At 37.1% G+C, this 26,932-nt stretch overlaps 1 protein-coding gene across 5 annotated transcripts; it reads left to right on the top strand.

Moving 5' to 3' along the window:
• The first annotated feature begins 7 nt into the window (after window positions 1–7).
• Window positions 8–25,998, top strand: ACC (acetyl-CoA carboxylase). 5 transcript variants are annotated; one of them, XM_011500756.1, is made up of 12 exons: window positions 364–435; window positions 7,304–7,532; window positions 13,148–13,271; window positions 17,562–17,892; window positions 18,659–19,170; window positions 19,252–19,585; window positions 19,689–22,949; window positions 23,207–23,523; window positions 23,595–23,846; window positions 23,917–24,366; window positions 24,441–24,720; window positions 24,783–25,998. In XM_011500756.1, exons 2-12 carry the CDS (start codon window positions 7,369–7,371, stop codon window positions 25,667–25,669), a joined length of 6,912 nt encoding a protein of 2,303 aa, XP_011499058.1. In that variant the 5' UTR covers window positions 364–435; window positions 7,304–7,368; the 3' UTR covers window positions 25,670–25,998. The 5 variants fall into 5 exon arrangements, with proteins under 5 accessions (XP_011499059.1, XP_011499058.1, XP_011499060.1 ...); XM_011500758.1 differs by lacking the exon at window positions 364–435 and adding an exon at window positions 1,138–1,200; XM_011500755.1 differs by lacking the exon at window positions 364–435 and adding an exon at window positions 6,584–6,700.
• Window positions 25,999–26,932: the final 934 nt, after the last annotated feature.

Raw genomic sequence — 26,932 nt, 5'->3', positions numbered from 1 at the left:
TCCGGGTGAAAAGCACGGAGGCGCCAAAGCCAAGCGCCCGAGGTCGACAAGCTCTCGACGTCCGTCGCGCTTAGGGCCGTTCGGGTTGTCGGTCGGTAAGGAGGGAGCGGCCGGCCGGTAAGGTAACGACGCGCGAAGTAGACGAGGAGCCTCGGGTCGCGTGCGCGCGTCAATCGGCCGTCGTCGTCGTCTCGCAGCTAGTGTGTGTAAGTCCGCAGGCCGGGATCGAAGGTGTGCGTGGTTGGTGCGAGGTGGCTAGGTGGCTAGGTGCCCGGGTGGAGGATCCGGTACCGTAGGGCGCGTTTGCCATCCAGAGAGGAAGCTCGGCCCGGCGGTGGCCACGAGCGGCCGGATGACGTCCGACAAGACCAACGTAGAACCTAACCTCCAAGAGGAGAGCGCGGCCTCGACTGCGCCGCGGAAGATCCGGCACCGGTGAGTTGACGCCTCGGGCGAGGATGACGACGAGACTGGGGCGGGAGGGGCGGGAGGGCTGATAGTTGCTCGGTGTCGCCACTCATCCTCCTCGCCCATTCGAGTTGGACGCGTGCACGCCGCGTCGCCTGATCGGGCCCTCGGCCAATCCATGCTTACCCCGCGGCTCTTTCGATCTCAGTCGCCAGCACCGGTCCCCGCCGCTAGCAGCCTAAGCTCAGCCACTTTAACCGCGGTCTTCGGGGTCGCGCGCGTGTCCGATCTCGTGCTGTCCTCGTGGGCTCGCGGTGCGCTGCCTCGTTAGCCTCATTGGGATGTGTATTACCGGGCGGAGAATTGGCCGGGCGGGTGCGGCGGATGATAATCCCTGGCGAGTCCGAGCAGCGGCCGATAATAGAGGCGAAAAAAGGGAGACAGGCCGAGGCGCTTAACAGTTGCGAAACAATAACACACAAGAGAAGCTAATGTAAATAGCTGTCGGCAGGCTTTGGAGAAGAGCGGATTTTTGTTTATTTGATCGAGCTGATTATGTCAAAGGCGATAACGACGACGAGACGATGGGAGCTGCTGTTGCTTAAGTAGATACACAGTAGCGGCGATCGCGTGCGAAGGAAGAGGCCGCGCGGACGATCCATGAGCCTTTTTCGCGTTAAACCGTCAAATCCAACATTCGAGTCGCAATTGCTTTATAAACCGTAGGCGCCGATCTGTGCTTACTTGGCTTCGTAACTTTGATTATCTTTATATCAGGCGATCTTACAACTAGTAACGTGCCTTACCATTATTAATATCATCGTCATCATCATCATCATCATCATCATCATCATCATCATCATTATTACTATTATCATTATCATTATCATTATAATTATTATTATAATTATTGTTATTGTTATCATTATTGTTATCATTATCATTATTATTATCATCATCATCATCATCATCATCATCATTATTATTATTATTATTATTATTATCATTATTATTATTATTATTATTATTATTATTATTATTATTATTACTATTACTATTACTATTACTATTACTATTACTATTACTATTACTATTACTATTACTATTACTATTACTATTACTATTACTATTACTATTACTATTACTATTACTATTACTATTACTATTACTATTACTATTACTATTACTATTACTATTACTATTACTATTACTATTACTATTACTATTACTATTACTATTACTATTACTATTACTATTACTATTACTATTACTATTACTATTACTATTACTATTACTATTACTATTACTATTACTATTACTATTACTATTACTATTACTATTACTATTACTATTACTATTACTATTACTATTACTATTACTATTACTATTACTATTACTATTACTATTACTATTACTATTACTATTACTATTACTATTACTATTACTATTACTATTACTATTACTATTACTATTACTATTACTATTACTATTACTATTACTATTACTATTACTATTACTATTACTATTACTATTACTATTACTATTACTATTACTATTATTGTTGTTATTATTGTTATTATCATTGCTCTTGGTTTACCTGACGTTACATGCTCCTTGCTTTTTTCAATATTTCAAGTATTATTTGCAGTGTCCATGGAAAGTCACCGACCTCTCGTTCCATTATCAGGTACTTAATTGATTGCTCTTATACGGAAGCGCGTTTTCATTATTGGGACTTTTTCTTTGGCATTAATTCATATTAGCCAATCATAATATTGTATTGTTTGATCGTCTTTGCTCATTTAAAAAATCACATTTTGTGCATTCCGTAATACTATTTAACGTGCGAAAAATGAACTGAGCCTCGGTGATTTTTTATGTAATTGAAGAAGCCATTTAAAAGCCATTTTATAAGGATTTTGCAATTTTTTGTGTCGCTAGATTGAGATTTGAGATCAACTTAATCAAATTTCAAGTTATTTTAATGTAATCTTTATCTATTGTAGGAATTAATTTACTTATTCTTTCTTATATTTTATTTTATTTGTTTGCTACATTATTATTATTATTTATATTATTATTATTATTATTATTATTATTATTATTATTATTGCTATGAACATAATATTTTTTAACGAAAAAGCAATTCTGGTAAAAAAAAAGTTGTGGCAACAAAAATGCTGCGTGCGCGCGCGTGTGTGCGTGTGTGAGTGGGTATTGAAATTAACTGCAAAAATGAAACGCAAGCATTTTTGTATGCATCGGGTGCTCGTATTTTGGGAAACGCTACTTCTACTGAACTTTATATTTCTATTTTGAATTATTTATAAAAGAATTTAGTCCTATGTGTCTACCTTTGATAAATTAAAAATAAAAAAATTTGTATTAAGAAATTGAGCTCAAATCTTTCAATACATATTATTTATTGAATAATTTTTAGTATTAAATTCGCTTACAATTTATACTTTATCAAATAAGTTATGCAAGAATTACCTATAAAATATCGGAATACTATTTAAAAAAGAAATTATCTTTTATCAAATATAAATAGAAATACATTTTTATTACAATTAAAATAATAAAGGATTATATTATTATTATTATTATTATTATTATTAGCAGTTAAAATCTTTGAGCTAAGTTTTTCTTGACAATAGAATAGATAATTTCTTGATATAAAAAGTATATAAAATGGGGCATATTGTAAAAACTAGTAAAACAATTTTTTTAAATAAATTTCCAAAGATATTGAAATGAAATTTCCTAAATATTCAATTTGTATGAGATTGATTGTATAACAAATTGATTATATAACACTCAAAATTACAATGAAATTGATTCTTTTAATTACTACACTATGCAAATATTGTTTTATTAAAAATATTTATTACATTATTGAAGGAATTATAAAAGATGAGTGTAAACTTGACATTAGAAAAATTAATACACACAGTTTGGAATCAAAAATTTTCTATATTATCCATCATTAACTGTTTCGACCGTAGAATTAATTAATGAAACGTATTATTTTATTCGTAACGTACATAATGAAATTGCTTGCTCACACGACCGGACTTATTAATATTTTTGGCATTTGTGACGAGTTTAAATGAAATGGATAAGTTCTATGATAATAAGATGAAATTAATAAAATAAAATAAAACTTTTTTAGATAATTGCCAATTATATGGGGCACATTACTTTTTAATAAGATTGGACCTTTCGTCAAGAATTTATTAATACAATTTCAAGTATATTTAATCACTTTAAAACGTCTAATCCAAGTATAGATAGTAATATACTGAATTATTTACACGGATATTGAGTATAACTTAAAATATTTATACAATACAGAATAAAATATCATCAACATAATTAACATTGAATTAATTTGAATCGGCTTTATTCTATATAAAAGTTTGTTTATAGTGTATTTTGTTAGTTTCGTTGTTAGTCTTGCCATTCTTCGCTGATTCTTTACCATCAAGTCAGCCTTAATTGTTTAATTTATTTTACATATGTGTAAATGAAGGAATCTTACACAACTAGGCAATTTAATGTAAACTTGCATGCTTATGACAGTATTTTATAAAATTTTATGTAATGTAATACTCCTACGATAAAGCATTAAAACGATCGATTAGATAACAAATTTATTTTCTCTTAAAATGTTTATAATCATTGTAAAAAATAAATAGAAGCATATTCCATATTAATATTAAATTGAATGTTGTCAAAATATTTTTCATCTGTTTTGAAAATCTAATGTTAAATTTATAAAATTTAAATCTTTCTAATTAGGGGATATTCTTCAACTTTTGTGTTGTCTCGGTTTAACCAATCCTTATGGGAAATTTAATTTTATCGCTCAATCTGTTTTCATTGTTTAGAAATCTTAATATGATTTCTTACAGAATTATACGAACTACGCAATTCAAAAAAAATTTTTCTATTATTTAATCAAATTTAATTAATGTTCAATCAAATCTTTTATACATACCAATTATTCATTATTTTCATCAATTGATTTTATTTTAAGTTCAATTTATTCTTACGAAATTAAATAGCCAATAAGCAGTATAAGCAATCATTTTTAACATTTTTAATAACATTCTACTTACTAATATATTTTTAAAATAAAATTTTTGATGAAATGAATTGACGTTTTATAGAAGGAAAATTAAACTGCAAAATCAAGATTTATGCTTTTAAAGTACATTTTTAAGGATTTCATGAAATTATTATACTTCGTGATATGATTTTTTTTTTTTTTTTTTTGTAATAAATAAACAAAACAATAAGAAAAACAAAATTCTGAAAATTTAAAAACTATTTTACAATAAGTTAAAAATAATTTACTTCCTCGGTGCTTATTTATTTTTATCATAGCTATAAATTCTTATATATTATGTTGATGCAAATAATTGAACTTAATTACTAATTCAATATTAATAATGGATATTGGCTTATTCAATTTATATACCATCTTAGGTGAAATAGCATCGTATTTCTTATTTAAATATATTATATAAATTATTATTATATAATTTATTGTACTCATAATTCCAACATTATACATTATTTTCCAATGCTTTATTTATATCGCATTTAATGTTTGGCATTAAATTTTCTTTGGCTAATGGCATTAAATCAATTAATAATTACATTGTCGGTTCAAACATTATAATCATGATTCATATCCCTCGGTAGAGTAAAATAGGACTATTATGGCCCATGCGCATGTACCGTTAGATATAAAATCATTGATCTTGATTATAAATATAATGAAGTGTTAATTTTATATGCTTCATCGTATAGAGACAAATTTATTTGTGTATGTATATGTGCGCGCTCGCGCGTGTGTTTGTGTTCGTGTGCGTGTATCTATACATTTGAAATTTTAATTTTTATTGAATATATCGGAATGCCACATTTCTCTTTATCACAAAATATTATGACAAAATGGAGTAGTAGTGCTGATTTAGTAACAAATTATACATTAATATGAGAAGATATAAGCATTAACATTGACTGAAAATAGAGGTTTCAAAATTAGATTAACATTAAGTTGTAATATTTAACCTTATTAACATTAACATTTTGATTTGTAATTCCAAATACGTTAAATTTTAACTATAGTCGATAAGAAATTTATAAATATATATATATGTTGCGTAAGATTTTAAGGTTAGATAAGAAATATAACCCAATTAAAATGCGCGTTAAAAGTTTTTTTTACTTATAATTTTAATACACTTGAAGAATGTATATTATAAATGAATGGGAGTGAGCAATTTTAGCAATTTTAGCACATTGACAAAGTGTTAGAGCATCTTGAATAGAAGTTTTTTGAAATTTTTTCGAGTGCATAAGATTCTTATGCTTATAGGAAGTTTTTCCTAAATCGATTAAAAATTTCTGAGATCCTTGAAGATTAAAACACTTTTAAATAATTTTATATTAAATGTGTTTTTGATATTAAGAAGAAATTTGTTGCTAGAGAGCATTGTTTTTCGAAAATTGTACTTTAATGTATTATAATTAATATTTTAATTACCTAGTTAACAAACTAACTACATCTTATGCATGTCACCCTAAAATATCGTAGATAACCAACGTATTTACAAAGATAGTACAATATAATTATGATAAATGCCTTATGAATGATATAACCTTATGTGTATCAAAATTTCTCGCGGCAATAAAAAAATATATATGCATATATTATTTCCTTAAAATTTTCGATTCAGTGGAATATTCATTGTCGGCTTAAAAGAAAAATTTCAGTTCCTTGACTAATTGAGTCGAACATAGCGCACAAGCTCCATGATAGCGTACGTACGACTTCACGAAGGTGAGGGATAAATATTTGTAAAGGCTGCCTTGATTGGTGTTGGGAACGTAGATAGCATTGGTATTATGTAGTAATATTTAATATGTCGGAGGCAAGTGGTAACGGGCCTTAACAGCGCTGATAAGCTGTGACCAGCGGAAAAAGGGGAGCTACCGTTGTTGTATCATTGGATATACACTCACGCGCAACTCGGGCACCGTGCTAATTGCATAAGTGTCTCGGATGAGAGATAAGACGCGCGCGCACACGTATAAGCAGAGCACGTCGAGCAAAGTTAATTATTATAAGCGCCGAGTGTGTGCGTTGAGCAGCGCTGACCCTTGAACTTGGAGCGCTTGGATATTCGTTCGTCGGCGTAGCCACGAACCGAACTCGAGCGAACTTCAGTCGGCGTCGCGACCTCCTGTCCATAAGGCGCACGGGGACCTCCATCCACCGGTGACACCTCTCTTCGCGTGCATGTGTATTTGCACTTGTGTGCGTGTGTGCGCGTGCGTGCGTGCATCCGTGATCCTGCTATGTTACGAGCCATCCTGGACACTGTCATCGGTACCATGCGCGACCTTCTAATGATGCAAGGCATACATTATCATCCACGACATACATCATCATACGTAACGCATGAAACCGGCATAACTCATCGAACGAGTCTCACGAATAGCTGTCTCCTGTATGGATGTAACGTCTATTACTCATAATCACCTCACGGGGCCATTTACTTGTGTGATAACCATGGTGTCCTGGGCACTCCTCACTGTATGAATTATTAATCCAAGGATGAGCTTTAATGTCACGCGATGTTATCAGGAATGACCGGCATGGATGTGTGTAGGAAGTTAAGGCGTGACGCTTATGTATCTGCTATATGGGAAAAGTACTGCATGAATGGGGAATAAGAATGCGTTGGTGCTCGGTAAGCTGGGAATGTTTTCTTAAGTGCATGGACGGATGACCGGGATGAGTAAAAAATGCGAACGAGCGTTACACACATAAAGTTATCGAGAGGTACGGAGAGAGAAATGGTAAATTTTGCACTTGAAGGTAACGTTAAGGAAGAAGGGCGAGCGCAAAGGGAAAGCGAAGCCGAGGCTTTAGGTCGAGATAACATGGCCGAACCGGTGAGTTTTGTCCTCGGAGAGGTGGAGGACGAGATTGGCGAGGAGCTTGAGACCGGGGACAGCTTCCCGGGTGACAAGCAAGAGAGCCAACAGCAACAGCAACCGCAGCAGCAACATGCTATTGGTCTACTCGAGCGGCGCAAACGCCTCAGGTAGATGACTAGCACTTTTTCATTTATTTTTAGCCTCGCGTGCGCAGGTCTCGAATTGGGATATAAGTACATTTGCATTAATTGTAGGTTCACGTACGAACCCTAATGCCCGCGAGCCCATTTTTAAGGCCTTTAAGACCGCGTTATAAGACCTTTGATTTGGCTCTTTTACGTAACAACGATATTTTGATTTAAAGCGCCAACTATAAATGTGAAAATGTGTTTCCGGGGTCACTGTGTCGAGTGCCTCTTGTAACTAACTCATGTCATACCTTGGTCGCTATGTATATTCAGTTGTTTTCCTTATTATTATTATTATTATTATTATTTTTTTTTTATCGAGGATAATGCTGTGTTGAGAGGCACTTGGAGCACTTGGGATTGGTAAAACTTGCGCTCTCGCTCCAATTGACTTTTAATAATGATACGCATATCTTACAATTACCAACAACAAGTTTGGAAATTTTTTATTACCTATCAAACGTTTAGTTTCGTAATAGTTCGATAAATAACGTATCGCAATATAATGACAGTGGGTCGAAAAAAATCAGTTTTATAAAAATCTTTATAATCATTTATACAAAAGTTTATCGTTTGTATTAAATAAAAAGTTTTGTCTCCATACAATAATATTGTGCATCGATTGATGTATTTCTTTCACATTATGTTTCCAGTCTTTTTAAATATCAATAGTCTTCGATAAAATAATTCGAACAATTTGGTACATTAAGCATTATGTCAAGAATATCTATTTAAATATTTGTTTTTTACATTATGCTTTAGTAATTGAAAAATTAAATATGCTAATTTATACTGTTAACACTGTCTGAAATGTAAGAGAAGTTCACTGCATTAGTGATTATAATTATTTACATCTAATTTTCTTGAGCAATAATCAGTAAGATGATAATAATCAATTGACAAACTCTAGTATATTATTTATCATATATAATTGTAAAATTTGAAAAAGTTCAATCCTATATTAATTAATGAACTGCTATTCGAATTTATTTAAAATTTTGAATGTTTTTTACGATTTTCTTTAAATATTCTGGATATTATAGTATTTCAGTGAATATTCTTGATTATTCTTACAATTTTATTGGTACTCTCGCATTATCAAGCATAGTATGATTAACAAATTTTTTTAAATTTTTATCACTATTAGTTCTATAACCTTTCTATTATTATTATTATTATTATTATTATTATTATTATTATCTTTTTATCTCGCAGTAAAAAGTCGTTCGAGTACGCTCAATTAATTTAATTTAAAAATTTTGTACATACTTGTAGCAATATTATAGTTTTGTTACCATTAAAAATTGTCGATTCAAAATAATAATAAAAAAAAAAAAAAAAAAAAAAAAAATTTATTTTACATAAAAAGTTAATATACTAACCGCACATAAAAATATAAATGTACGTTTGTTTCTTAAATATGACAGTGCACATTTTACTTAAAATCTTTCAATATGGATACATTTTTTGAAGATAAAAAAATATTAATTAATATATTATTTTTATATATTGTATTTGAATTATTAATTCTTTATACTGGATAAACGTGTAAAAATATTTAAACGAAAATTGGCGTACGGATTGAAATTATTTTTATATAAAGTCTTAATTGATAGTCAATGAAACAAAGTATAAAAAGTTAGTATATTACGTTCTTAAAAATGTTTGATATATTTATATATCGGAATATAGTATAAACTATACTTTTGTGGGATAATTAACATAATATGCAGTATCTTAATTTTAAATGTATTGTGTATATTTAACAATATCGATTATTACTTCACGTCATTTATTGAAATGCTACGCATTATATCTTGAATTTAGTAATCTGATTTATAATATAATAAGACGAAGTAATTTTATCATTTAATATTGAATAAAAATTGAAATAAAAATATTTTGTTGTATCTTTTACATAGCGTACGCTTATGAAAAATGAGATAAATTTTATTAAAACGATAACATAGAGTTATATCTTATTCGTTAAAGTGGCTTGAATACAATTTTTAATTTAAAAAATATGATAAATTTCATTATATATACAGAAGGAATACTAAGTATGTAGTAAAATTGAGTTTTCGATGCTGCATTTCCCAATTGATATTGAAAATGCTGTTTCAGTTTTTCACGATTTATTTTTACATATAAATTAACATAAGTGATATTAATCATTTTATTTACATTCAAGGTCTTTAAAAGCCATATTTTGAAGTTTTTTGTTTTAACATCGAAGGCAATCTACTTTCTATTGTTTTTCATTACTGTCAGCAAGAATTAGTAATTCAACGATTATAACTTCTATTCATTTGAATTAGTTTTATGTGTGTACATAGTATAGACTTCCGCTTTATAGTATCCTATAAAATTAAATTAAATGTCCATTTGCTTCATAGGATAGATAATCAAGGTACCATATTCATGAATTAACTCAGTGAGGTGAGCTTTTCGTAAACACTAATACGCAGCTCCTCTAAATATTGAGCATTAGTCAGTAAATGTTAAATATAAAATTAGCATTATCTTTGTGTACAATCTGTATTTATTTTGTATTTATAGAAATTTTTATTTGTATTTCTTTATTAAATAGATACACAACTATCCAGATTTTTTTACGGGTTCAATTGAACAGGATATGTATAGAGTAAATTTTGTTTAATATAAATTTCAGCTCAGACATATGAAATATATTAGAAATCTATTACAGTAAGTTTATTGTACAATAAAAATCGGTTTAAGTTACAATTTTTTAAATTCTAAAATATATTTGTATACTAAAATTTTTTATATTATTAATTCTCATTATAAATTTATGCTATAAATATTTAAAATTGATAAATATTTTAAAAATTTTTATCAAAATATATGACTGCTTATGTTTCATATATATATATATATATATATATATATATATATATATATATATATATACACGTATGTATATATTTATTTATTTATTTATGTATGTGTGAATATATTCATAATAATTAAAATGTAGGATCCTTTTATAGAAGAGTATTTTCCTCTTGGTGTAATTTATATAGTTTATACATTCCAATCTATTTCCGAATGATTTTTTCTATATATATAAAATTGTACAAATATTAAATATCGTATATGGAAGTTATGCTTTTTATAAGCCTTTTGTTGCACATCTTGTTGCAACTTGCAATACATGGTTTCTTTATTGTAATTTATATATTCCGTGGGAAAATAGCTGTTATGCAATGAGCTGTTTGTTCATTCGTAACGTTAAGATTAAACACAAGATATTCATTTCATTTTTTTTTTAAAGCATAAAGATTGGGTTTAATATTCATATTTTGCGAAGAATGGATATATTACGTTGTCTATGTATAACTATTTTTTTCTCCCTATGCCACATAGTCAATAGAATTAGTTAATTAATATAATTGCATAAACGAATATTTGACAATTAAAAATTCATATAATCATTGAGTTTTATGCAATAATTGTAATGAGTTAAGATTAGAAATATAAAATCTGACACATATTGTTTATTATACTTTTTTCTTATAAAAAAAAAAAAAAAAAAAAAAAAAAAAAGGCATTTTTAATTATTATAGATTATAATATTTTATAAAATATACATAAATTATGAGAATAGAGTCTAAATATCGAATCAATGATTTAAAACAATATTTCTGCTCATAATAGAGTTGAAAATTAGGATTATTTATCAATCATTTATATGATTGATAGCTTAGGCGTTCGAAATCAAGCATAAAAAAAGTAACACTGGACGCGGTCCAGTATAGAGAGTTAAAATTTTTTAAATATCAAAACAATCAGTAATTCTTAGTACTTTAGTTGAATTACTTTATTAAATAGTACTTAGGTTGTAACATAGTAATTATCTCGGCTTTTTAAAGTATTGTTGTATTTGTATTCATTAGTTCGCTAGCATACATCTAACGGATAAATTAGCAATATTCCATTCTTATGATTAAATTAGTATTATTATTATATTACATTTATTGAAAGAAATAGTTAATAAGCGATGATCTCGATAGAATTTCATTCAATGAACGTTTATAAGTAAGCTCAATATTTCACGGCAACCTTCTCAAGTACACGAATGTATCTTTCAGGCTTAAAAGAATCCGACATTTACCGTATTACGAGCTTCCTGAACGAAGAACTTGGCTCGTACCACAGAAAATCCAAGCATTCACGCATCGATCAATTCCTTTCTTTTTATCTCTCTTGCTCTAGCCCATCTATCTCTATATAATACCTCTCAATCACCTATTATTTGCGTAATTTTGTTAAGTTCCGAGTGTAGCGTCAATGTCTAATTGAGAATAAGCGACGAAAAGGGGAAGAAGGAAAGAATATAACGCTTCATCGTGGTGTAAGTCATTAGTTCAGAGAAAAATGTGTTCGATTCCGCTAGCGCGCAACTTGTCAGCGTGGCGCACGTGTACGCGCAGGAAACAGAAGGGGGTGGGGAGAGCCGACCTGTCAGGTATCTCTTTCCTCGTTCAAGGTTCCACTTTCCTTGGCGTTGCGCTACGTCGACGATTCAGTGTACTCGGGGCCGCCTCGCGACGGACGCAGGTCTCGGACCGGCCAATCCTCGATAATGAAAATATGCTGGTCAACTACGATTTCGGGCTAAAATCCTAAATGCAGACGCGGCAGTTTGGTGTCCGCGCCACTTGAAACTACGAAGCGTGGCATTATTGTCAAGGTAGACGGCGACCGGCATGAGACGCATCAAGAGATTCGTTCTCGCTGAAAATAGCGAGAAGGATCCGATGTGGAAGAGCTCGGACAATTTGCGTTCGGGTTTGTCCAGGACCAACAGCTACGAGGAAGAAACAGCCGCGGAGTCCGAGGCCAGCATGAGACTGGATACCAGCGGCCACACGGCCCACCATCACGGAATGACGTAATCATTCTGCTGCATCATTCCCGGCACTCATCTTCATCTCTTGTTCTCTTCTTTTCTTCCTCAATTATTATTTCTACCATCATCAGCAGCTTCGCTATCACCACCACCACCACCACAACCACAACCACCACCACTACCACCACCATTACCACCATCACTACCACCACCATTACTACCATCACTACCACCACCATTACCACCATCACTACCAACAACATCATCATCATCACCACAACTACCGTTATTATTACTACGACCACTGCTACTATTCCTGCTAGTATTCTTTCAACCATTACTGCTGCTATCGCTCTACTTCACCTATTATTACCACAGTTACCGCAACCAGTATCACCATCAACACCACCACCACTACTGTCACCATTACCACTGACACTACTACGACTATCAACTATGACTCCGTCTTTTTTTTCTTTCATAATTATCTTTCTTACTTTTTTCCTTCATCGTCCTTCCACGCTCCAAACTACCCATGACATTCGGCTACGCGAGTTTATACATTTTATTAACGCGCAAGTGTGTGCTTAGAGAGTCGATCGCTGAATTTAATTCGCCTAGGATTGTGCGTTTATCGGGGATAATTCGGGGGCCGACCTTACCTCTATACTCACGCCTAGCGTTATTTTTATTTATTTTTTTTTTTGTGTGTTATATACAGGCCCAGCATGTCTCAGGGCACGGTGATGATTCAGACGCAGAGTCGGCAGCTGGAGAAGGACTTCACCGTTGCCACACCTGAGGAGTTTGTACATCGGTTCGGCGGCACTCGCGTCATCAACAAGGTACACGGAATTTAATTTTTTTTTTTTTTTTTTAACTCATACCTTAAATGTCATCATAGTAATTTCACGACTAGTGTCGCTTATTTATCGTCAATTATCATGGCATCAATCTAGGTTAACAACGCTTTCTAGCGAGAAATGCATCGGTAACTCCGCGACTCGTTCCTGATTCCAATTCTTTTACTAAAACGACTTTCTTTCAATTCACTGCCGACTAATGTACGCAAGCGGTTTCCAAACTTCTTCCTCTCGAACGGTCTTTATGACAATCGACAATCGACAATCGACAATCTTAAGAAAGTACGCGGTTCCGACTTTATGACTCTCGTAATGCTCACTTGCCAAAATAGCCTACCATTTTTCTCATAATTCGTACGAAATTCAATAAAAGAACGCACCCGAGAGTTTATTGCGCGATAAAAGCATTAAAGCATTACATAGGCTTGGCTGTCTTTTTCTTTTCCTTTTTTTTTTCTTTTTTTAATTTAGCTAATTTTCATTTACATTTTTTCTTGATGAGTGATTCATTATTAATTCAATTTGTCCTTAAACAACGTCTGCTAATGTACGTTTCTATAAAATAGAATAAAAATTTAACGAAGAAGAGTTCCTTTGTCAAAGGCATATGTTTATCGCTTCTAATTTCAAAAAAATGTTCATAAAGTCTTAATTCACTGCAATATTTGCACGTAAATAATCATTTTTATTGATACAAATTTTAACTTGTCTATAATTTTAAATAGTTTCATTTTCTTTAACTATAGATTTATGTACAATGATAATGATAATAATAATAATAATAATAATGATGATGATGATGATGATGATGATGATGATGATGATGATGATGATGATGATGATGATGATGATGATGATGATGATGATGATGATGATGATGATGATGATGATGATGATGATGATGATGATGATGATGATGATGATGATGATGATGATGATGATGATGATGATGATGATGATGATGATGATGATGATGATGATGATGATGATGATGATGATGATGATGATGATGATGATGATGATGATGATGATGATGATGATGATGATGATGATGATGATGATGATGATGATGATGATGATGATGATGATGATGATGATGATGATGATGATGATGATGATGATGATGATGATGATGATGATGATGATGATGATGATGATGATGATGATGATGATGATGATGATGATGATGATGATGATGATGATGATGATGATGATGATGATGATGATGATGATGATGATGATGATGATGATGATGATGATGATGATGATGATGATGATGATGATGATGATGATGATGATGATGATGATGATGATGATGATGATGATGATGATGATGATGATGATGATGATGATGATGATGATGATGATGATGATGATGATGATGATGATGATGATGATGATGATGATGATGATGATGATGATGATGATGATGATGATGATGATGATGATGATGATGATGATGATGATAACAATAACAATAATAATAATATATTAATTTATGTAAAATGTTTTATGTAATCTTTGACATCATCAATATTTTAATACATCAAGCAGTTTCCAAGAGCAAATGACGTAGTAATAGGATCGTAAGGATTAGTTAGGAATATTTTAATGGTATTGAAAATACTTATTTAATATCCGTACATCGAATTTTTAATATCGTTTTTTTCCTTTGGTATGCTTGTATAATTTAAATATATATATATTTATGTATAATTAGTTAAAAAGGTTACATTAAAGATATATTTAATTTGAAATAGAATGTGAAACGTCACAATTCTTATATATATATATATATTTAATATAATCAACAAAACTTACAAAAATTTCAATGTTTTTGGTGCTAAATATTTATCAAGTTTGTTAAAATTTGATTTTAAAGAAATTAGAAACTCAAAACAACATATATTTTACTCTCCTTTTTGCTAATATGAAATACAAAAATTAACAATATTTTTTTAAACTATAGGATAATTATATATGCATATGAAAAAACGCTTATATTCATAAATTTGTTATTAAGTCCTTTTAGAGTTGTTAGTATAAAGTTCCATTATTATAATTCCATAATATAATTATTCGTTCACTTAAATTTAGCAGCTTAGTTTAGCTTATTATAATAATTTATTTTTACAATCAAATTAATATATTTATTTAAGAATATATACGCTTGGAATTATATATTTGAGATAATTCATATGTAAAAAGTACATAAATTTTATGAAAAGAATATAAATATTAGTAAAAATTCATTTTTGACATTATTTGAGTATAGTATTTGAATAATAATTAAAAACATTGTATCATTAATTTTTAATTAAAAGAGGTTTTAATCAAATTTTACGTAGAAAGTGTAATGTTAATTTTGACATAAGAATGAAATTTCTTTCTAGTTCTTACAATATTAATTGTAAAAAAAGTAAAGGTTAAATTAATTTTTTTTATACAAAATAATTAAAATCTGAGGTAACATTAATATTATATATTGTAAAAAATGTTATTGTCACAATACAAAAATTATCAATTTAAATATATATATATATATATTGAAGGAATACAATTAATATACAGAAGAAAGATTACCGAAATTAAAAGTTTTTTGTTCAATTTTATATGTGCCTGTTCAAATTAACGTAGTTATAAATCATTTATGTTTGCTAGGCAAATGCACCTAAAGCAGGTTATTATTTTTCTTATATTCTATAATAAAGTAAATTTGCTAAATAACAATTCGTGTATTTATAATCTTTTGAAAAGAAATACTATTATTTAATGTTAATATTTGCAAAACTCGATGTTTACGATATGCAGACATACTGTTACTTTATTATTTTGTAAATTAGATTAAAAAATTGTCAAAACAGAAAATGAAATGGTTTTTGATATTATGCTGCAAGGTTTTTAAAAATCTTTATAAAAAGTGAAGGATCATCATTTTCTTGAAATTATTAGCTTTATTTTTTCTTTCTTCAAATTGTAATTTGTAATTGTTAGAAGTTGTATTTAAACTTTGTCTTTGCATAAAATAAGAGTAAAGTTTATCCAAGTAAGTTATTTAAATTCGGTTTTTAATTAATACAGTAATATATAAGAAAATTACGGGATTCTAAGTTAACGAGAAACGAGATAGAGAGAGAGATAGAGGGAGGGAGAGAGGAAAAAATGGAAATTTTTTCCTTGAACGTTTTATACATTGAAATTATCTTCGGTTAATATAAACTCCTAGTGATTTAATACAAGTCAATGCCAGCGAGAATTCTTTGGTTTGATATTTTTTTTTTTATATTATTCTGTCATGCATTAAATGTTTTGATGATGTAATTATTTTAATCATTTTGTAATAGCATCGAGCTTATTATTGTTATTAATGATTTCTCTTCACGAGTAATATACTGCCTAATGTGTATTTAAATCATTAGGTTCAAGTTCTCTATAATTTTATAAAATTTTCGGATTTCTTTATCAAAAAGTACCAAATCTTCTTGACTCGATATCTTAAACACTTTTTTTAAATAAAATACTCTCGAAGAAAAGAACAAAAATTGAAGAAAAATCTTATGTAGAATTTAAATTATTTTTATAAAGTATTGCAGTTAGATCTTATAAGTTCTTGTATAGAATGTATAGAAGGACGATTAACCCTCTTATCTTTTTTAAACGAGATCGAGAAGATATTATAAATCATAAACTATATTAGTACAAAAACTAACATTATTAAGCAATAATTTGATTCATTAGATAAAGCAATTATTAGTATATAGTATTGCATATTTCAGTATAATATTACTTTTTGTTACTTTAAGCAATTTAGTATATTTGACGAGAGAGTAATTTAAAGTCTGTAAATTATATATATATATATATATATATATATATAATATAAATGAAAGTTATTTATTACTTATGAAGAATGTATTGATTGCCATTAAAATAAATGTCCTCCTAATATTATCATCAACAGTCATGTTGACTAGATATGTGTGAATTACATATACCTTTTGTATGAATTATTAACCATATTACGTATGAGTTATTTATTAAATTCTTTACAGTAATACGAATTACGCATATGCCGTCTGTAATTTATCATTACAATCATTAATTTTTATCTTAATCCCAGTGGTTATCATGTAAATGTAAAATATTTGGACACTTATCGATGAGAATGCAACTTTTAGAAACGTTGTAATAGCAAACGATCCCCGTTCTGCAAATAAGCTTGCCTGTCAATGGTCCAATGTGAATTGGTGATGGATGACATTGTAATTACAGGTTTTGATTGCCAACAACGGTATTGCAGCAGTAAAATGTATGCGTTCGATAAGACGTTGGTCCTACGAGATGTTCAAGAACGAACGGGCGGTGCGCTTTGTGGTTATGGTAACGCCGGAGGATTTAAAAGCTAATGCCGAGTACATAAAAATGGCGGATCAGTACGTCCCAGTGCCCGGGGGTACGAATAATAACAATTATGCAAACGTCGAGCTGATCGTCGACATCGCCATTAGAACGCAAGTGCAGGCGGTTTGGGCTGGTTGGGGACATGCCTCCGAGAATCCCAAGTTGCCGGAACTTCTTCACAAGAACAACATTTGCTTCATTGGTCGGTAGCATATTTTCCAATATATCTGATAGATTTTATATTCTTTAAGTTACGGGCAACGTGTTTAAAATACATATTTTATCTAGAGAAATCGCGTGATATTGTAACCAAGTTCGAAGCAACGATTTTACAAATTTCGATAAAAATGATTGATTACTATTGTCTGCATATTGCAACAACTTCCGTATATATATTTTTTTTTATTAAAAAATTCAGACATTCCAAAACCTTTTTATATTATTAAAATCGTTTCATGGTGCACTGTTTGTTGAATATAAGCAATTTGTTCGACTGTTAAAGTGTTACGGAACGTTGGCATGTAGTATTAAAAATTTGTTAAAGCATTATGAAAGTGGAGAGAAATTGGTAACGCGAATTTACTTAAATAAGACAAACAATTCAATAGAAGTAATCAAAATGTCGGATTAAATGTCTGCAAATATATTATTATATAAAAATATTATGATAAACATTGTCTCGGTCGTAATCTTCGTCCATCCATCAGTAATTCATGGGAATTTGTATTTAATCGAGCTATGTAAAATAGTAAAAAGAAGAAAGAAAAAAAACAACCATCGATTAATTTGTATTAGTAAAATTTTCCATAGAGGAGACAATATTATTGCCATATTTTTTAAAAAGCAAATTCCTCTCTTCACATTTATATTTAATATTGAATTTTTGAATGGCCGTGGAATGTGCAATATGTCTCATCTCAACCACCTTCTATCCAGCATCCATAATGTGTGGTATATTATCGTTATAGGTCCATCGGAGCGGGCGATGTGGGCGCTCGGCGACAAAATCGCGTCGAGTATCGTCGCCCAAACAGCGGACGTACCAACGCTACCCTGGTCCGGCTCCGACCTGAAAGCCCACTATAGCGGTAAAAAAATAAAAATCTCGTCGGAATTGTTTAAGAAGGGCTGCGTGTCGAGCGTGGAAGAGTGCCTCGCGGCGGTCAACAAAATTGGCTTCCCGATAATGGTGAAGGCTAGCGAGGGTGGCGGCGGTAAGGGCATCCGCAAGGTCGAGAACGCCGAGGAGCTGCCGACCCTCTTTAGGCAGGTGCAAACGGAAATACCGGGCTCGCCGATCTTCATCATGAAGCTGGCAAAGTGCGCGCGCCACCTCGAGGTCCAGCTCCTCGCGGATAACTACGGGAACGCGATATCGCTGTTCGGTCGTGACTGCTCGATCCAGAGGCGACATCAAAAGATCATCGAGGAGGCACCGGCGGTTATCGCCAAGCCCGAGGTCTTCGAGGAAATGGAAAAGGTAGTTGAATCCTACGATTCTTGACGAGCGGACTGCTCGACTCTATACCGATTATCATGTAAATCATTTTTCCGAGTACAGGCGGCCGTGCGTCTCGCCAAGATGGTCGGCTACGTCAGCGCTGGTACGGTCGAGTATCTCTACGACACATCCGGTCGCTATTACTTTCTCGAGTTGAATCCGAGGCTGCAGGTCGAGCACCCTTGTACGGAAATGGTCTCCGATGTTAATTTACCGGCCGCCCAACTCCAAATTGCTATGGGTTTGGCCCTCCACCATATCAAAGACATTAGGCTGCTGTACGGCGAGAGTCCATGGGGTGACAGCGTCATCGATCTCGAGCAACCGCGGAACAAGCCACAGCCTTGGGGTCACGTAATTGCTGCGAGAATCACCAGCGAGAATCCCGATGAAGGTTAGGATAGACTTTCGAGCCTCCTCGTTTATAATCTACTTTTAATTATCAATACGTTCGTTAGGGGCGATATTATATATTAAAAAGTATGGATGGGTCGTAGGTTTCAAACCGAGCAGCGGCACCGTACAGGAGCTCAACTTCCGCTCATCAAAGAACGTCTGGGGATACTTTTCGGTCGGCGCTTCCGGCGGTCTTCACGAGTTCGCCGACTCCCAGTTCGGTCACTGCTTCTCATGGGGCGAGGATCGCAATCAGGCCCGTGAGAATCTCGTGGTCGCTCTGAAGGAGCTCAGCATCCGTGGTGATTTCCGCACGACCGTCGAGTATCTCATCACCCTATTGGAGACGGAGGCCTTCCAAAGTAACAACATTGATACCGCTTGGCTCGATTTGCTTATTTCGGAGCGCGTGCGCAGCGACAAGCCGGACGTGCTACTCGCGGTAACTTGTGGCGCCCTGCACATCGCCGATCGCTCGATCAGCGCGGCCTTCGGTGGCTTCCAGACCGCCCTTGAAAAGGGACAGATACTGGCAAGCAACGACCTTGGCAACATCGTCGACGTCGAGCTGATAAACGACGGCTACAAGTACAAGGTCGAAGCGGCCAAGTCAGGATTAAACAGCTACTTCCTCGTGATGAACGGCTCGTACAAGGAAGTCGAGGTGCATCGGCTCTCGGACGGCGGTCTACTTCTTTCCCTCGATGGTGCTAGTTTCACGACCTATATGCGCGAGGAGCTCGATCGCTATTGCATCGTTATTGGTAACCAGACCTGCGTCTTCGACAAGGACAACGATCCATCGTTACTGCGCAGCCCTTCCGCCGGCAAGTTCATCCTCTATCTCGTCGAGGACGGTGAGCACGTCGAGGCCGGTCAGCCCTACGCTGAAATCGAAGTCATGAAGATGGTGATGACCATAGCTGCATCCGAGGCCGGCTCGCTCTTCTACGTGAAACGGCCGGGCACGCTACTCGAGGCCGGAAGTCTCATCGCGCGTCTCGAGCTCGACGATCCGACCCTCGTCACCCGAGCCCAGGACTTCACCGGTAAATTCCCCGGGCCTGGTAGTCCACCCGTACCCGAGCGCCTTAATCAACTCCACGCGAAATACCGTATGGCCCTTGAGAACGTGCTCGCGGGCTACTGCCTCCCCGAACCCTATCACCTCCCGCGTCTCCGCGAGCTTGTCGAGCGCTTCATGGGCTCGCTGCGCGATCCCGCTCTACCGCTCCTCGAGCTCCAGGAGGTCGTGGCCACGATCTCGGGACGCGTGCCCCTCGGCGTCGAGAAGAAAATACGCAAACTCATGACTCTCTACGAACGCAACATCACCTCCGTGCTCGCCCAGTTCCCCAGCCAGCAGATTGCCGCCGTGATCGACGGCCACGCCGCGACGCTCTCGCGGCGCGCCGAGCGCGACGTCTTCTTCCTCACGACCCAAGCGATTGTCCAGCTGGTGCAGCGCTACCGTAACGGTATACGTGGCCGTATGAAGGCCGCGGTGCACGAGCTCTTACGCCAGTACTACACGGTCGAGTCGCAGTTTCAGCAGGGCCATTACGACAAGTGCGTCTCGGCCCTGCTCGAGCGGCACAAGGATGACGCAGCGCGCGTCACCGCGGCCATTTTCAGTCATAGCCAGGTGCTCAAGAAGAACGTCCTGGTGACGATGCTCGTTGATCACCTGTGGGCGAACGAGCCCGGCCTCACCGACGAGCTCGCCTCGACGCTCACGGAATTGACGAGCCTCAGCCGCCAGGAGCACAGTCGCGTGGCACTGCGAGCGCGTCAGGTTCTCATCGCCGCCCATCAGCCCGCTTACGAATTACGTCACAATCAGATGGAGTCAATCTTCCTATCGGCAGTCGACATGTACGGCCATGACTTTCATCCGGAGAATCTTCAGAAGCTCATACTCTCCGAGACTTGCATCTTCGATATCCTCCACGACTTCTTCTACCATTCGAATCGCGCGGTATGCAACGCAGCCCTCGAGGTTTACGTGCGTCGCGCCTACATCAGCTACGAGCTCACTTGCTTGCAGCACCTCGAGCTCTCGGGCGAAATTCCCCTCGTGCACTTCCAGTTCCTCCTGCCGAGCAATCATCCGAATCGCCAGAGTCAGTCGATGGTTAATCAGCGCACGGGGGCGATGGCCGCCTTTCGCGATCTGTCCGAATTCTCGCGCTACGCTGACGAGGTCCTCGATCTACTCGAGGACCTGTCGTCGGTGAGCTCGTTATCGGCGCGCGTGCTCGAGGCAGTCGAGGCAGCGGGCTGCAGCGAGTCGAGGCACAGCACGTCGATCAGCGTGGAACAGCCGGCGCCGGTTCCTGGTGAGCCGGAGCGGCTCGAGCGCCCGGAGCCGGCTCACATACTCAGCGTCGCCGTACAGGACGAGGCTGGACTGGAGGACGCGGCGCTCGCTCGGCTTTTCGGCGAGTGGTGCGCGACCAATCGGGAGGAGCTCCTTTCGCGCGGCGTCCGACGCGTCACCTTCGCCGCGTTGAAGCGACGCCAGTTCCCGCGCTTCTTCACCTTCCGGCAGAGGGACGGCTTTGCCGAGGACCGGATCTATCGTCACCTCGAGCCCGGCTGCGCCTTCCACATCGAGCTCAATCGAATGCGCATTTACGACCTCGAGGCCCTGCCGACCTCCAATCAAAAGATGCACCTGTACTTGGGCCAAGCTAAGGTAGCGAAAGGCCAGCAGGTAACGGATTATCGCTTTTTCATCCGCTCGATAATCCGCCACTCCGACCTCATAACCAAGGAGGCGAGCTTCGATTATCTGCACAACGAGGGCGAGCGCGTGCTCCTCGAGGCGATGGACGAACTCGAGGTTGCCTTCTCCCATCCTCTCGCTAAGCGCACCGACTGTAATCACATCTTCTTGAATTTCGTCCCCACGGTCATCATGGACGCGGCCCGTATCGAGGAAAGCGTCACGAGTATGGTGTTGCGCTACGGACCGCGGCTCTGGAAGCTGCGCGTTCGCCAGGCCGAGATCAAAATGACCATTCGACCCGCACCGGGCAAGCCCACCTCCAACGTACGGCTCTGCATCGCCAACGACAGCGGCTACAGCATCGACCTGCATCTCTATAACGAGGCCACGGATCCCAAAACCGGCCAGATACGTTTCGAGTCGTACGTACCGAGCAGCAGTAGTAATTGGCGACCGGGACCAATGCACGGCCTACCCATCTCCACTCCCTATCTCACCAAGGACTACCTCCAGGCCAAGCGCTTTCAAGCTCAGATCGCCGGCACCACTTACGCATACGATTTACCCGACATATTTCGGCAGCAGGTTGAACGGGCCTGGGCCAAGCATCTCGAGGAGGTCCCGAACAACGGTGAGCTGTCCCAGCTTTATTCTAGCACCTCCTGCTTTTCAATCACTCTACACATATGTGATGCCCAAACATATTATGTATATTATGTGGGGTTACGCCAATCCTTCATTGTGTGTGTGTGTTTTTTTTTATTTATTTATTTTTTTTTTTTTTTTTAAATCATTTTTTAAATCATTGTGTATTTAACGTGTAAAGTTCAATTGATGGAAATTGGCTAGCAAGATTAATTTCAACCTTATGCGTGTCGATTGTTTCAGAGAAAGTTATCGTACCCAATCCCGTGATGGATTACGTCGAGCTGGTTCTCGACGGCGAGACACTCGTTGAACAGAAGCGTCTACCTGGGGAAAACGACGTCGGTATGATCGCCTGGAGACTGACTCTCTACACGCCAGAGTATGCGAGTGGCAGAGATCTGATCCTTATAGCTAACGACTTGACTTACTGTATCGGCTCCTTCGGACCAAAAGAAGATATTGTCTTTTACCGAGCGTCCGAGAGGGCGCGACAGCTTGGCATTCCACGTATTTACTTCGCAGCCAATTCCGGTGCACGTATCGGTCTGGCGGAGGAGGTGAGTCGCCAAACTTGCCCATTAATCATTGTCGATCGCAACGTCTGATATGATATCTTTTGGTCCCGTAGGTTAAGAATCTTTTTAGAATAGCCTGGGAGGATGAGGAAGAGCTGGAAAAAGGTTTCAAATACATTTATTTGACACCGGACGACTATGCACGACTGGCACCTTTGAATTCGGTTAAGGCTAGTCTGATCGAGGACGCTGGCGAGTCTCGCTACAAGATCACGGACATTATCGGTCAAGAGGACGGCCTCGGTACCGAGAATTTGAAATACGCGGGAATGATTGCAGGGGAGACGTCGAGGGCATACGACAAGGTAAGTCTGACTAATGGGACTTACCCAAGACAATGGATGGTCAATATTACTATTTTGCAATTTTGTACAGATTGTGACGATATCCGTTGTCTCCTGTCGCGCCATTGGCATTGGCTCGTATCTCCTTCGGCTCGGTCAGCGCGTCATCCAAATCGAAAACTCTCACATCATTCTCACCGGCTACAAGGCCCTTAACAGTGTCCTTGGCCGCGAGGTTTACGCGAGTAACAATCAGCTCGGTGGCGTTCAAATTATGCATAATAACGGCATATCGCACGCGACCGAGCCACGAGATCTGGACGGCATCGCCACGGTCCTCAAGTGGCTGAGTTACATGCCCAAAGTCAAGGGTGCACCACTGCCAATAAGACCAATGCCATTCCTCGATCCGGTCGACCGGGACATTACCTTCGTGCCTAGTAAAGCGCCATACGATCCGCGCTGGATGCTCGAGGGCCGGCCACAGGCTGGCGATGCTAACCTCTGGGAGACTGGATTCCTGGATCGTGGCTCTTGGCAGGTCGGTAGTCGCTCTTTCCCCCAATATATATTTTGAAAATCGTTAATTAACTTGGATCTCTCTTGATTACCTAGGAAATTATGCGACCGTGGGCGCAGACGGTAGTGACGGGGCGAGGTCGACTAGGTGGCATCCCCTGTGGCATCATCGCTGTCGAGACGCGTACCGTTGAATTACATCTACCTGCCGATCCGGCCAATCCCGATTCCGAAGCTAAGACGGTCTCGCAGGCCGGTCAAGTGTGGTACCCGGACAGCGCCTACAAGACGGCCCAGGCCATTAATGATTTCGGTCGCGAAGAACTGCCCCTCATAATCTTCGCCAATTGGCGCGGTTTCTCCGGTGGCATGAAAGGTAAAATCCTCGCTTTAGCGCATCTGACGGCTAATAAATTTCCATTAACACCCAACTTCCAGACATGTACGAGCAGATAATCAAGTTCGGGGCCTACATAGTGGACGGACTGCGACAGTACAGTCGGCCAGTAATAGTGTACATACCGCCGTATGGGGAACTTCGTGGGGGTGCCTGGGCGGTCGTCGACCCGAGCATCAATCCCCATTGTATGGAAATGTTCGCCGATAGCACGAGCCGTGGGGGTGTCCTCGAGCCCGAGGGCATCGTCGAGATCAAGTTTCGCCTTAAGGACATGTTGAAGATAATGCATAGGGAGGACGCGCCGATCCTACGGCTGCGCGAGAGCCTCTTGACGGCCGGGCCCGAGGAGCGCGTGAAACTGGAGGCGGAGATGAGGGTTCGCGAGCGTCGCCTCGAGTCCGTTTATCGGCAGGTCGCTCTCCACGTGGCCGACCTGCACGACACGCCCGAGCGCATGCTCGAAAAGAACTGCATCCAAGAGATAGTGCCGTGGCGGGGTGCGCGTCGCTTTTTCTATTGGCGATTACGGCGTCGACTCCTCGAGGGCCGAGTGCGCAAGGAGGTGCTGGCCACCCAGCCGAGCCTCGGGGTTGGCCAGGTAGACGCGATGCTTTGCCGCTGGTTCGTCGAGGATCAGGGCGCGACCGAGGCCTACCTCTGGGACAGCGACGAGGCGGCGGCTTCCTGGCTCGAGAGTCAGGCGAGCAGCGAGAGCAGCGTCCTGCTGCGAAACATGAGTTGCGTTAGGAAGGATGCGCTCGTGAGCCGCATCAAGGAAGCTCTCGAGGCTTACCCGGAGGTCCGACTCGATGCCGTCCTGGAGATCGCGCATAGGCTCCAGCCGCAGGAGCGCTCCGAACTCCAACGGACGCTGGCGCAACTCGAACCTGCCCAGGCGGACTCGAGCTCCTCCTCCTCGCCTTAAGATTTATCCTTACCTTTGCGATGATGTACCTTCATTATAAACGCTCGCTTTGTTTCGATGGACTCGACGACGCTTCTACGAATTGGGTCATTCTACCGAGTAGTCGCGCGTCGCAATGTCCTCGTCCAGCCGTGAATTTTTACGAACTGTTGAAAAAAGTATCATTCGTACAAACGGAAAGTGCCAGATTTTATAATATTAATCGTAAGTTAAGTCCCGATGGTGATTTCAATGCTCGTTTCCAGTTGTTTAGTCAAACACCATATAATGTTTAATGTATAAATTACGTTATAAATATCCTATAACAATGTAAAAAATATCTTTTCCTTGTGGCACAATTAAATAATACTTTTTTAAAAATTATCAGTACATTAATTTAGTTATTACTGATATTAATATTGTCATTATTATTACAATTATTTTATTTTTACAGTTACTGTTGTTGTTATTGTTGTTATTGTAACAATTAATAAATGAGTACATGCCTACTTTTATAATGACACGAAAAGTGTGGATGAATTTTGTTTTAAGAATCTTATCGAATATCCTATTTAAGAATATTTAGTAGTTGACATCTTAAAGCAAAAAAAAAAAAAGAAAAAAGAAAAAAAAGATAAGAGAACAATCTTTAACAGTTTGGTATAAATATATTGTACCTAGAATCTATTAGCTATAAGTTTTACCTTTACTACTGGATGTACATTTATCAATCAAATTGATAAGTATTCGACAGACATTTATCCATTCGAATTATATTATTCGAGTGGCCTATTATTGTAAATAATATTAAGTCAATATTTCAATATTCTTATAAGTTCACTTCAACAATATTCTTATGGGTACTTTGTTCCAAATGCATTCTTAAAAGCATTTAAACATATATATTTATATTTTTTTATAATGTTAAATAAATCATTACGAAGGGTAAGTAATGAGATTTCTGTGTCAATAAAAACATTTTAATTTAAATATTTGTTAATTCAATTTAATTTTAATTTAAAAATATTTTTGAATTATGAGAATAATACAAAAGCTACGTGGTGGTAGCATTAGAGTATTTTTCACTGATATTAGTTTGTAATTTAAAAAGTATATTCATTCGTATTAATTAATGTTTCCGCAATATGGGCAAATGACAAGGAGACGCTAAAAGGAGAAGTTTATGCAACAAAAATATTATCTAATTTATGATCCGACAGGAATGAATTATTAATAACAAATTAGAAAAATTGTCATTTATTTGTAATATTCGTCATATTGAAG

The sequence above is a fragment of the Ceratosolen solmsi genome, unplaced genomic scaffold, assembly GCF_000503995.2.
Source record: "Ceratosolen solmsi marchali unplaced genomic scaffold, CerSol_1.0 scaffold27, whole genome shotgun sequence".
NCBI lineage: Eukaryota > Metazoa > Arthropoda > Insecta > Hymenoptera > Agaonidae > Ceratosolen > Ceratosolen solmsi.
Note: the sequence above shows the minus strand (reverse complement) of the source record. Positions and strands in the feature narration are given on the sequence as shown.

Excerpts from the sequence above, each read along its gene's own strand:
- ACC (XM_011500754.1), top strand. The coding sequence starts at position 6,781 with ATGTTACGAGCCATCCTGGACACTGTCATCG. Across the intron at positions 19,171-19,251 it reads TCTTCGAGGAAATGGAAAAG|GCGGCCGTGCGTCTCGCCAA; the intron begins GTAGTTGAATCC and ends TTCCGAGTACAG. Across the intron at positions 19,586-19,688 it reads CAGCGAGAATCCCGATGAAG|GTTTCAAACCGAGCAGCGGC; the intron begins GTTAGGATAGAC and ends GATGGGTCGTAG.